Source organism: Ciconia boyciana, chromosome 29, assembly GCF_034638445.1.
Source record: "Ciconia boyciana chromosome 29, ASM3463844v1, whole genome shotgun sequence".
Taxonomy (NCBI): Eukaryota; Metazoa; Chordata; class Aves; order Ciconiiformes; family Ciconiidae; genus Ciconia; species Ciconia boyciana.
In genome coordinates, this window is record NC_132962.1 from 1,273,678 (window position 1) to 1,285,326 (window position 11,649).

The 11,649-nt window shown below is 55.0% G+C and overlaps 1 protein-coding gene across 6 annotated transcripts; it reads left to right on the forward strand.

Moving 5' to 3' along the window:
• Positions 1–12: 12 nt before the first annotated feature.
• On the forward strand, positions 13–10,910 carry LOC140644879 (killer cell lectin-like receptor subfamily B member 1B allele B). 6 transcript variants are annotated; one of them, XM_072848052.1, is made up of 8 exons: positions 13–711; positions 5,187–5,405; positions 7,034–7,242; positions 8,196–8,380; positions 8,556–8,684; positions 8,838–9,042; positions 9,325–9,440; positions 9,539–9,836. In XM_072848052.1, exons 4-8 carry the CDS (start codon positions 8,355–8,357, stop codon positions 9,660–9,662), a joined length of 600 nt encoding a protein of 199 aa, XP_072704153.1. In that variant the 5' UTR covers positions 13–711; positions 5,187–5,405; positions 7,034–7,242; positions 8,196–8,354; the 3' UTR covers positions 9,663–9,836. The 6 variants fall into 6 exon arrangements, with proteins under 6 accessions (XP_072704153.1, XP_072704151.1, XP_072704149.1 ...); XM_072848050.1 differs by lacking the exons at positions 8,196–8,380; positions 9,539–9,836 and adding an exon at positions 10,829–10,910 and having other exon boundaries at positions 7,034–7,129; positions 8,888–9,042; XM_072848048.1 differs by having other exon boundaries at positions 8,196–8,684; positions 9,539–10,011.
• The last annotated feature ends 739 nt before the right edge of the window (positions 10,911–11,649 follow it).

Here is an 11,649-nt window from a genome sequence, read left to right on the forward strand (position 1 = left end):
CCCCGGGGTCTTCTCCCTGGAGCCCTGGCAGCGTGGGGTGCTGGAGGCTGGAGGGGGATGGCTGGAGCTCTCTGCTGAAGCCCCTCACGGGGTGCTGGCTCTGCCCCATGCCCAGGCGAGTTCTGGGGCTCCCCCTGGGCCGTGCTCTGCTGAAAGCCACTGTCCTTCCCCATCACCCCTTGTTTTCCTGCGTACGGGGGCTCTCGGGGACCCCCCAAATCCTGCCCCCCTCAAGAAGGTGCTGCTGCAGGAGCCCCAGAAGCAGCTGAAAGCAGCCGTGGGCATTGGGGAGGAACCCGACAGGGATGGTGGGTGAACAAAGCTCGCTGTGTCCCCTTGCGAGTGCAGTGCTGGTGTGGCGGCAGTGCGGGAGGGCCCCTTCCCAGTGCTCCCAGTCCCTCCATCCTCGAGCGTGCCAGTTAGGGGTTCAGATGGCAGCAGGGATGGAGAGGAGGGCTGTTGGGGCAGTCCTACCTCATCTTTCTTGGGCTAGTTCTTTCTGAGCTGGGGAGACCCTATTTTTGAGGCTTCTGCCATGGGCAGAGGCTCTTCTCTCCCTCCCTGATCGCTGTCTAACTTCTTCCTAATTCCTTTTTTGCCTTTACTTAGTGCTTGCACCGCTGCACTTCCTCTCCGCCTCTGCCTGCGTTAAGGATGACAGTCCAGCTAGAAGAGCGATCATCCCCCGCATTAGAGCAGGCGCAGGCTGAGGTGAGTGAAGAGGGGGAAATGCAGGAGCACGTCCCTGTTTTGAGGTGCCTTTTTCCCCTGGGACGAGGTCAGTCAGGGTTTTTGACTGCAACAGCTCTATAGTTACCTTGGCGGATGTGGCAGCCATCACAGGCTGCCCTTCTCATCGCAGCCTTCCTGCTCTCCTGCTGTTAACCACAGGCAGCCCCTTTCTCATAAGGGTGTCCTGGTTTCAGTTGAGATAGAGTTAATTTTCTTTATAGTGGCTGGTATGGGGCTATGTTTTGGATTGGTGCTGAAAGCACTGTTGATAATACAGAGATGTTTCAGTTGTTGCTGCACCAGTCAAGGACTCCTCAGCTCCCCGTGCTCTGCCAGGTGCAGAAGAAGCTGGGAGGGGGCACAGCCAAGACAGTTGATCCAAACTGCCCAAAGGGCTATTCCATACCACAGGATGTCATGCTCAGTATATAAAGCTGGGGAAGAAGAAGGAAGGGGGGGACGTTCGGAGTGATGGCGTTTGTCTTCCCAAGCCACCATTACGCGTGATGGAGCCCTGCTTTCCTGGAGATGGCTGAACACCTGCCTGCCCATGGGAAGCAGTGAAGGAATGCCTTGCTTTGCTTCGCTTGCGTGCGCAGCTTTTCCTTTCCCTATTAAACTGTCTTTATCTCAACCCTCGAGTTTTCTCACTTTTACTCTTCTGATTCTGTCCCACATCCCACCGGGGGGGAGTGAGCGAGCGGCTGCGTGGTGCTTAGTTCCCGGCTGGGGCTAAACCACGACAGTCCTTTTTGGCGCCCAACGTGAGGCTCGAAGGGTTCAAGATAATGACAGATTTGATTGGAATGTGCTAGATAGAATTTATAGCTGTTATTGCTGTTTAGCTATTAATCAGCAGGCTTCTGTGCTTGCCATAGGGCTTGCCTGCCTTACTGTATGTTAGAGTCTAGGGCTTGTTAGTGGCTGCTTTTTGCTTTCGCTGCTTGCCGTGCTGCTGTACTGCTGATCATCTTACTGTGCTGTGCCTGGGAACATTTTGATAACAGCAATAGCCTTGCGCCTGGGCTGGCAGATGGCCAGGACATCGCTGCTGTTTCTGTGCTGCTGTACTGGACAGGCTGAAACTCTGGTGTGAACTCAAGTCAAAGGGACTGTGACCTGGGGATGAATCCACGTGGGAGCAGGACACCCCAGAGCGTCTGTGCCCATGGATTAGCCCATGCCAGAGCAGGTACATCTTGAAACGTCTGTGGCCATGGTTATGTCTGTGCCACAGCAGGCATACCTCTGAAGGGATTGTGGCCCAAGGGTAAGTCCACGCTGGATAAGGTACAGCTCGAAGCATCTGTGGCTGTGGATAAAGTCCATGCTGCAGCAGGTACACCTTGAAGCATCAGTGGCTGTGCATGAGACCATGTTGGAGCAAGTTTACTTCTGAAGGGACTACATTCTGTGGATAAGTCCAAGCTGGAGCAGGGGCAAGGGGAGGACTTCATTGCAATGTTAAACCTGATGGTCTGGTCCAAAGGGACCAGGGGTGGAGATTGTAATGGAAATACCTTTAAATTGTTGTATCCCGGGATTTGAGTTGCATGGTATAGGAATTACTACAGCTGGAACCACCTGAACAAATGGAGGAGAAGCCTTACAAGAAGCAGTGCAAGTGCAGCAGCGTCCTGACCTGAGCTGGCTTTGGTGCCCGATAACTCCAAGCAACACACCACCTCTCCTGTCCTGAGTAACAACCATAAGAGATGAAGCCCAAAGTCATGGACTAAATGAACTCAGTGGACATTTTGTGGACATTTATGGACATTTTACAAATATTTTGTAGGGGTGGTCCATAGACTAAGGGAATGATATGTGTGTATTATATCAAAGGATGGGAAGGGTGACAGTGGGTAATGAGAATGTATTGGATAATGTGAGACCTGAGCATGACGTAAATGGTATAGAATAAGGGGTGGATACTGTCCTGGTTTCAGCTGAGATTGAGTTAATTTTCTTTATAGTGGCTGGTATGGGGCTATGTTTTGGATTGGTGCTGAAAGCACTGTTGATAATACAGAGATGTTTCAGTTGCTGCTGCACCAGTCAAGGACTCCTCAGCTCCCCGTGCTCTGCCAGGTGCAGAAGAAGCTGGGAGGGGGCACAGCCAAGACAGTTGATCCAAACTGCCCAAAGGGCTATTCCATACCACAGGACGTCATGCTCAGTATATAAAGCTGGGGAAGAAGAAGGAAGGGGGGGACGTTCGGAGTGATGGCGTTTGTCTTCCCAAGCCACCATTACGCGTGATGGAGCCCTGCTTTCCTGGAGATGGCTGAACACCTGCCTGCCCATGGGAAGCAGTGAAGGAATGCCTTGCTTTGCTTTGCTTGTGTGCGCAGCTTTTCCTTTCCCTATTAAACTGTCTTTACCTCAACCCTCGAGTTTTCTCACTTTTGCTCTTCCGATTCTGTCCCCCATCCCACCGGGGGGGGGAGTGAGCGAGCGGCTGCGTGGTGCTTAGTTCCCGGCTGGGGCTAAACCACGACAAAGGGACAGGGCAAAATTTACCCAAAGGGGCCTCAAAGCTATTTAAAGGAAGGACAAAATGGCTTTGAGTGATGTTTGTCTCGGGCATGATGGGGGGAGAAAGGCGATCGGGGTGTCAGATGGGGGCTGTGGTGGAAATGGGGTCTGCACTGAGCTGCTTTGAGCATGGTGATGGCTGGTGTAGGTGGCTCACACCCAGCTGCCTGGGCTAGCAATGCCTGCACCTTGGTTTAGCTCCTCTTTCCCCCACCTGCCTCCCTTTTTCTGCCTCCACACATCACAGGGCTCCTGCCAGCACTGCCTGCAGTTCAACCTGCACTGGAGGCAGTGGGTTGTGCTGGTGCCTGTAGAGCACCCAGCATGGCTGAGCATCCAGCTTCCCTGCACTGCTTAATTCCTTCCTGCTGCTGCTGCTGCTGTAATGAGGAGGAATCCTGCTCAGCAGCATGCTGGGTTGGCTGTTCCTAGCTGCAAAATTCAGTTAGCTTAATGAGGCTGCAGGTGTGAAGTTTGCAGTGTTAGTTGCTCTCTTTGGAGCTTTATTGTTGGTGCTTTGCCTCTGTGTGGTCGCACTGGATGCAGAAAGCCTCGCTGAACCCTTAACCCAAAGGGTTTGTTGCTTGTAGAGAAGCTGCAGCCCCTCCTGCCTTCGTTCTCCCAAAGAAAGTATCCTGACAGATCTCCCCGGGGTTTTCCCTACCTGCTCTGGACAGGCAGCACGCGGGGATGCCGAGATCGGATGTGCGCAGAGCAGGCTGTGATGGGTCAGTCCCTGCTCAGGTGCCGCCGTGCTGGGCATGGCATGGGTTGCAATCGAGCCCCCCCGTGTGCTCACGCTGCAAGTCTGGAGTGGTTTTGCTCTCCAGAGAAACCACTTTCTCCTAAATGGGGATAAATACCTAATTTTGGGCTGCTTCAATGGGTCCCGAAGCATCCGATTCCTCTTCTGACAGTCTGGCTTTTGCCTCACTGGGCTATCACAAGGTTCTTGTGTGGGGTTTCTCAGCCTGTGTGCAGAAGGAGATGAGCAAGTCTTCCAAACAAACCAGTCCGAATGTCATCTCACGCCTTTACAGCTATATTTTCTATGCCTTTGGGTTTGTGTTTTCTGCTCTACCTTTCCTGCCCTCTAATTAGTCTAGTCCCATCCCGGTTTCCAAAGGGAGAAGCTGACTGTCTCTTGGAAGTGACTTGAAAACCAGGAGTGAAGGCAAAGCCAAATAGATTTCTAGAGCTCTTTGGAACATTTTCCATCCTTTCCCCCTGAAGGGCTCCTTTCTAACCCCTTGTTTCCAAAGAGTCTCCCAGGCTTTTTGGCACCTGCTTGCTCCGCAGAGCAGCAAAAGGGCGGTGTGCTTCAAACCCGGGCTGAAAAAAGCGTGGGATTACAGAGAAATTGGCAACAGGGAGAAGGTGGTGATGCTGGAATAGGTTTGGGTGAGGAGAAGCAGTGACCAAGGCTAGAAAACACCTTTCAAGTAGCTGAAGGGAGGAGAGAAGGGTGGAGTGGATGTGGTTTTCTTTCCTGAAAATCATAATTCTTACAATCCTCCTAGGAATATTTTGGGAGATTGCAGAGTCTCTGCATCATTCTTGCAATGACACCTTATTTTTCTTGCAAAATACCCAGTGTGGACAGAGGGGAGTGAAGTCTGGAGCTGCCCATTTGCACAGAACCATGCATTTTGGGTTGGTTTGGGCTTTATTTTAATGAAAGGTGTCTTGTTTGGGAGATTTGGTTTGGTACCTTAGAAGAATATGGCTGGACTTGGAAGAGAAAAGGCTTCTGGATGCTATGAGATGGTACTTCTCCTGATGTGAACTCCTTTTGCCTGGCTTAATTCAGCAGAAGCTGAGTAAAGTTTCATTTTCAGGCTGGCCAGCCCATCGAACACGCTCTTTTGTAATCTTGCTCCGCTTGATGAGTGTTCAGAGGCTCGTGCTTCTCCTTGCAGACCTGTAGCTTGGAGAGGAGCTTGCAAAGCTGACCGGAGGAGTGAAAAACCTCAGAAAAACCAGACTTGCCAACTGCTGGATTGCCACTGTTCGAGCGAGAGGCATGGCTGGTGGTCCTCTCACCTCTCCCGTTATGGCTGGGGAAATTATTTATGCTGACCTGGATATCGGTCCCGGGAAACGCTGCAGGAAACTGCATTCGCTTCCTCAGCCTGGCAGTAAGTGCATCATGGGGTTTGGGGGCTTTTTTTTGGGGCTGTGGTTGTGTTGGGAGACTCCCGCCCTGCGGGTGGTGCAGGGAGGGGAAGGGACCCATGGCTGTGGTGGTGTGCTAAGGGATCCCGTCTGCTGTTTGGGATCCCTTTGGTAGTTTTGTCTTGAAAGGGCTGTAAGGTTTCTTTGAATCGGGGTCACCATTTCACTCTGTGCCCAGAGTCCCACCGTGGCTCGATTAAATGGGATTCCTCCACCGTGGCTCAATTAAATGGGATTCCTCCACCATGGAAACCAAGCGGGCTCGCACTAACGGTTGCTGCCGTGGGGTTAAATACCACGGCTTCTTTTCTGCCTGCAGCTGCCCTTGGGGACGGTGTTGCCCCCCTTTACAACTCCCTCATCCTTCCTTGTGCGGTGGCTGCTTCGGCTGCAGCCCTGCCGGGATCAAGCCTCAGTTTTGCATGATTATTTTTCAGCCCTAGCTGCCCCCAGCTTGGCTGTTTGAACGTCGTCCTTCCGCGGAGACGCTGAACTCTGAAAACTAAACCTCTGAAGCTTGTGAGGCAGGACTCGGTCACGGTACCAAGTGCATTTTCAGGGGCTGCTTCCTAAAAGCCATGCAAAGGGACCGTTCTTGTCCTGGCATGAGGGAAGAAGAAATCCCCCTGCACCCAGCCAGCAAAGGCTCCAAAGCTGCCCGAATTCAGCTGCTCTTAGGAGACCTGTGATGCTTAAGGGCAGCTGGTGTCTTTCGATGGCCTGATGCAGGTCTCAATACTCCTGGTCTGTCTTTCCTGCACTTGTAGTGGTGTGTCACATCCCTGTCTTGTTTCCTTCCTCCGCTGCCTTGCTGTGGGGCTTTGTGCTCTTTTCCTGCTGACTCTAGTTTTGGTTTCTAGCTTATGGAAGAAATGGCAAAAGGCTTAATTCCTGCTCTTTCCTCCTCTGGAAGGCACCTCTGCCTGCTGAGGACCTCTTCAGTCAATGCTTCTGGCATCATCATGCTTCTGGCTTCGTCCAGAAGCATCATCCTGCCTCCCTCTTGTGCAACAAGAGCCGAGGACGGATGGGCTTTGCCTGGCCTTGAGCTCTGCAGGGAGGACATCTGCCTCCATGCTTCCTTGAGCAGGATGGAGCTGGGGGAGGATGGGACCTTGGTCAGGTGAAGTCTCCTTGGAGAGCTTGGTCCATCCAGGTTCAGCAGTTAGTTTTGCCCTGGTGCGGAGAAAGGATGCCGTGGTGGGGCACATCTCCCATCTTGGCCCACCTCTAACCTTGACTTTGGGTTTTGTGACCCTTGAGCTTGACCCTTTGGGGTTCTAATGGCTTATAACATCCCGGGAATTCCCAATTCGTGGAGTCTTGGACATCTGGATAAAACCATCCCAACCTCATCACGAGTAACTTTACCGCAGTGCTGGTGGGATCGGTGCGGAATGGAGGAGGGTGGCAGCGGTGAAATGTGGACGATTGACCCAAGCTTTTGAAGAACCAGCAGCAGAACCGTGGAGGGCTACCAGGCTCTGAACTGCTTTTGGGGAGAAAATAGCCCAAATCTGCGCTGCAGATCTGGCTCACTGAATGCAGGATTAGGGCAGTGTTTTTCTCCTAACACCTCTTTCCCTTGCAGCATCGGGCTGTCCTCAGTGGCACCGAACCGCGCTCTGGGCCGGCTGGAGCGGGAACCTCCTCCTCCTCGGGGCTGTGGTAGCGATGGGATGCTTGCGTGAGTGGCTCCGCTTGCCGGCACGGGGACAACCAAAGGACAATCCAAAGAGGGGAGCACCCAAAGAGCAGGGAGGGGATCCCTGCTCCGCGGCTGCTGGACCGAGTGCTTGTGTAGGAGGCAAATCTGCTTTTTATGATCTACGTTGGCTGCTGCACATCAGTGCAAGCTGTGGGGAAGTGGGTTTTTATCAGAATTTCTTAGAGCTGATGAGTGGAGGAGACTTGACTCTTCTGGTTGGCCAGCAAGGGGTAACCACTGGAAACTTCTCAGCTGTGGCAGGGTCAGGATTTGACACCCCGTGGCCGAGCTCAGGGTCACTCAGAGCCCTGCCAAAAGTAGTCTTGTCGCTGGTGTGATGTTGCTGGTGGCATCTGATGCTGCCCTGACTCACAGCAGCCCCAAACCACACCAAGCAGGTGGAAGGCAGACTCAAATGTCTGATGGATCTTGGTGAGGAGACCTGGCAAAGGGGCAGGGGGGGAGGAGATCCACTGGATCTTGTGCTGCGGAGGGACTCGGGTGTGGATTTGAAGTGTGGGGATGGATCTGCCAAGCTTTTGGCGCAGGGGTATGGAGGAAGGAGCAAAGGGATCAGGCTCAAGCTTCCCTGAGCACCGTGCCCTCCATGGGGCCAAGAGCTGCAAAAACGCAGGTGATGCTCTTGGGATGTCAGAGCAACCTTGGGTGCAAGCCGTGAGCTGGGGCACGGTGGCTTTGTAGGGATCTGCTGTCCCTGTTGCAGGGTGGATCTGGGGCCAGCAGTGAGCTGGGGCTGATGGTTTGAACCTATGTGGGCGCAGTACTGGAGAGACCCCCAAATCAATCTGCTGGGAGCTGTCCATGCGCACTGCAGGCGTCTGTGGGGACGCTGTGCTGCAAGGGGTAGTCCGAAGGTGGTGAAGAGCCCTTCACCCTTGCATCGGGCCCCTCTGGGCTGCACGGATAAGGCTGGCATGGCTTGTTTTGCAGGAGGGGCCACTTCCGTAGCAGTCAGAGGCTACAGGGCTTTCTGCAGCCGTCCCGTTTCATGCCTCTTCCATATCTCGTGTGCTATCTCATGCAGGGGGTGGAGGGGCCACATCCTGTTGCCAGTGCAAAGCAGCAGTGAGGTGGAGGCAGTTCCAAGAGGGGGGTGAGCTCAGAGGTGGTGATCCCGTGCCCCAAAAGAAGATGGTCTGGGGTCTGCTCTGGGTTGGGACCCCGAGGCTAATTCTCACCCTCCATGAGATGCTCAGATCAAGGCTCAAGGTGAGCTAACAGGAAGGATGAGGGGAGGGCTGGAGGGCTCTGAGCACCCGCTTGGTGTCAGGATCCGTCCCAGACCCTTCCCTGCAGCCTGCTGGGGCCACGTGCAGGTAGATGTCAGCAGGCATTGTGCCTGGGGGAGCCAGTCCCTCTCCCCTGCCCCATCCTTCCCTTGCAGTTCTCCACCAGCAGTCGGAGAACCCAGGAAGCTGCAAAATTGGGAGCGGGAATGTAGGAGATGGCAACACCAGCCTGCAGAACATCTGCTTGGAGCTGAGGAAAGGTTTCTGCTCGTCAAAGCTGCAAGGTAACTGCCCCAGCCACGATGCATCTCTGCACCATTAACTTTCCCAAAAACTTGTAGCACCCCTAAACTGGAGAACCAAGGGAAGCTCAGGGCATCCCCATGTGCCTGAGGAGCAAGGAGGACCTAAACACTTGTCCTTCTTTGGATGTGCAGGGGACAAGGTGGCTTCTTGGTGGCTGAACATGGCCCTGACTGTCTTTCAGAGGGTGAGGGGTGCAAGCTCTGCCCCATGGGCTGGACGCTGCATGGGACCAAGTGCTATTGGGTTGTCAGCGATGTCAACTCTTGGGACCAGAGCAAGCAGGACTGTGTGAATCGGGGTGCCGAGCTGCTGATGCCGGGGGACCAGGAGGAGCTGGTAAAGGGACCGATGGCATCAGGGATGTGGGACGGGTCCCAGGACTGCAGCCGAGGGGCTGGTGGCACCTGGGGAAGGGTTGGGGGCTTGTCCAGAAATCTGGGGTGAGCACCCACCCCTGTGCCCAAGCCTCCACGGTGCTTTTGCCAGCATCAAGAGCGTGGGGGACACTGGTGGGGCTCGGTCCTGGGGTGGGGGCTGTGCAGGGCCAGGCTGGAGCCTGTTTTGGGATGGCGATCTGTGGCACATCAGCATCACCACCTGCCTGCTCTGCCGTTACAGCGTTTCCTAAAGGAAATCCTACAGAAACCCAGCCGCTACTTCTGGATCGGCCTCTCCATCCCCTCTGCCGGGAAGGGCTGGACCTGGCTGAACGGCTCCCGCCTGGACCACAGCCGGTGAGCGCTTTGGGGAGGGATGGGTGTTGGGGTGGGCACCTCCACCGTCACCCGAGGGACCCTCGTGCCATGACACGGGCTCCCTCCTGCACCCGCAGGTTCCAGCTGAGCCCCGGGGATAAAGGCAGAAGCTGCGGGATGCTGAGGGAGGACAGGATCAGCTCTGACAACTGCAGCTCGGCATTGCAGTGGATCTGCCAGAAAGAGGCCACCCAGCTCTGAGCCGGGGGCCGCAAGCTGGGCTGTGGCTGGGAGAGACGCTCGGGGACGGGCCAGGATCAGGCCCTCAGCGGGGAGATGTGGGAGCCGGTGCTGATGCTGTTGTACAACAACAGTCTCCTGCACAAATTAATAATGACATTAGCTGGGCTCTGTTGTGTGGTGTTTTCAATCAAATTTGCCAACGGGGAGGGCTGGGAAGAGCATCCTTCTGTACCAGATAAGCCTGCTTGTGCATGCACGCCCTCGTGCACGCTGTACCTGTCCCTTTCTGCCCTTCCATGGCTCCAGGGCCCCCATCCAACCCCCTGGGCAGATGCCTTTGGGATTTCTGCCCATGCCAGTGTCCCCCTCAAACTTCCTCCTGGACCGTCCCCATCCTCAGGCCGCGCTTTCACCCCAGGCACAGCACAATTAACCCAGGAGATGGCTCATGCCAGGAAGGGACTGACGGGCAGCGGAGGAGACGGATGCTCGTGGCACAGTGCTTGCAGCGGCAAGAGGCAGATTGCAAAGGCAGAGAGGAAGCGCAGCAGTGAGTGTTAGGGTTAAAGAGGGAAAAAAGAGGTGGGGGGATTACACAGAAATCCAAAACTAAAACCCCAGCAAGTGAGCTCGCCACGAGGTAGTGCCTGGTCCAGAGCCCAAGGAGGGCAAACACCTGAAACCTATTTGGCTGAGCAGAGGAGGAGGACAGGGGACACAGGATATGGGGATGGCTGCAAGTCTAAGCCACAGCTGCCACATCAGGGGTGAGGGGGAAGAGATAAGAGCCTCTCCCTATAGCATAAACCTCCAAAAATAGGGTTTCCCCAGCTCAGAGCAAGCTGCAAAGCTCGGTGGGACTGCTCCACGGTATTGCACTGCCTCCCATCCCCGCTGCGTGAGAACAGCCGCCTGAACTGGGATGCTTGCGGACGGATGGACTGGGAGCACTGGGAAGGGGCTGTTTGCAGCAGCCCTGATGCCCTTCCACACAGCCACACCATCAGTGCCCTCGCAGGGGATGCAGTGAGGTTTCTTCACCCACCATCCAGGTTGGGTTTGTCCCTGCCACCCACAGCTGCTTCTGGGGCTCCTGCAGCAGCACCTTGTGGGGGGATGGGGATGAGGGGGGCCCTGAGAGCCCCTGTACGCAGCCTTGCACAAGCAAACACACGCCTGTGCAGACACACACGTATCCCCGGGCTCCTCCTGCTGCCTGGAGCACCTCCTCTCACCAACTCGCCGCGCTGAAAACAGGAGGTTGCTGCCAAGAGCTGCCGAAGGGGAGAGAAACCACCGCCCTCCATCAGGTACAAAACACCACCTCTGTTGTTCCCCAGCTCTGCTTGCTCTTTCCTGCCAGTTTCTCTGCAATTATGATGGGGGGCGGGGGGGGAATCTGGCATCAGCCTCTGGCTGTCAAGCCCCAAAATAGTTTTGTCTGCTGCACCTGGCACCAGCTGTGATAGATGGCAGGAGCTTTGGCACAGTGTTTGGCTTTTTTTGCTTTAAACACTTGCACCGTAAAAGGAATTGAACCTCTCAAATGGGGAAGAGGCCCTGGCTGGGGAGCTGGCAAACGTTTCTGTGTGGAGAAGGCAGATGGGATCTGTCACATACAACCATGGTGGGGTGTCACTCTGGGGACTGATGGGTGAAGATGCTGATGATGGGCAGCATCAGCTGATGCGCCTGGGAGGATGTTTTTGAGCTGATGCCATCCCTGCTGCCCACTCTCCCCTGGTTTGTTTGTTTTTCTCGGTGGAATTTACTGAAGCAGCTGGTTGAATCCAAAAAGGAGTGTGAGTGGGTGGGAGTCCTTCAAGGACAGTGCAAAAAAGCTGGCAGAGGAAAGGAGAGGAAAAAGCTCCAAGCGGGGGGAGATGTGTCTCTGCCTCCATCCCCCCCTTTTGCCACCTGGGTTGGAGGACACAGTGGTACAAAGGCTGGAGCAGCTCCCACCTCCCCGCTGCCCATACGGGTGCTGGAGGGAGTAGAGGAAGGT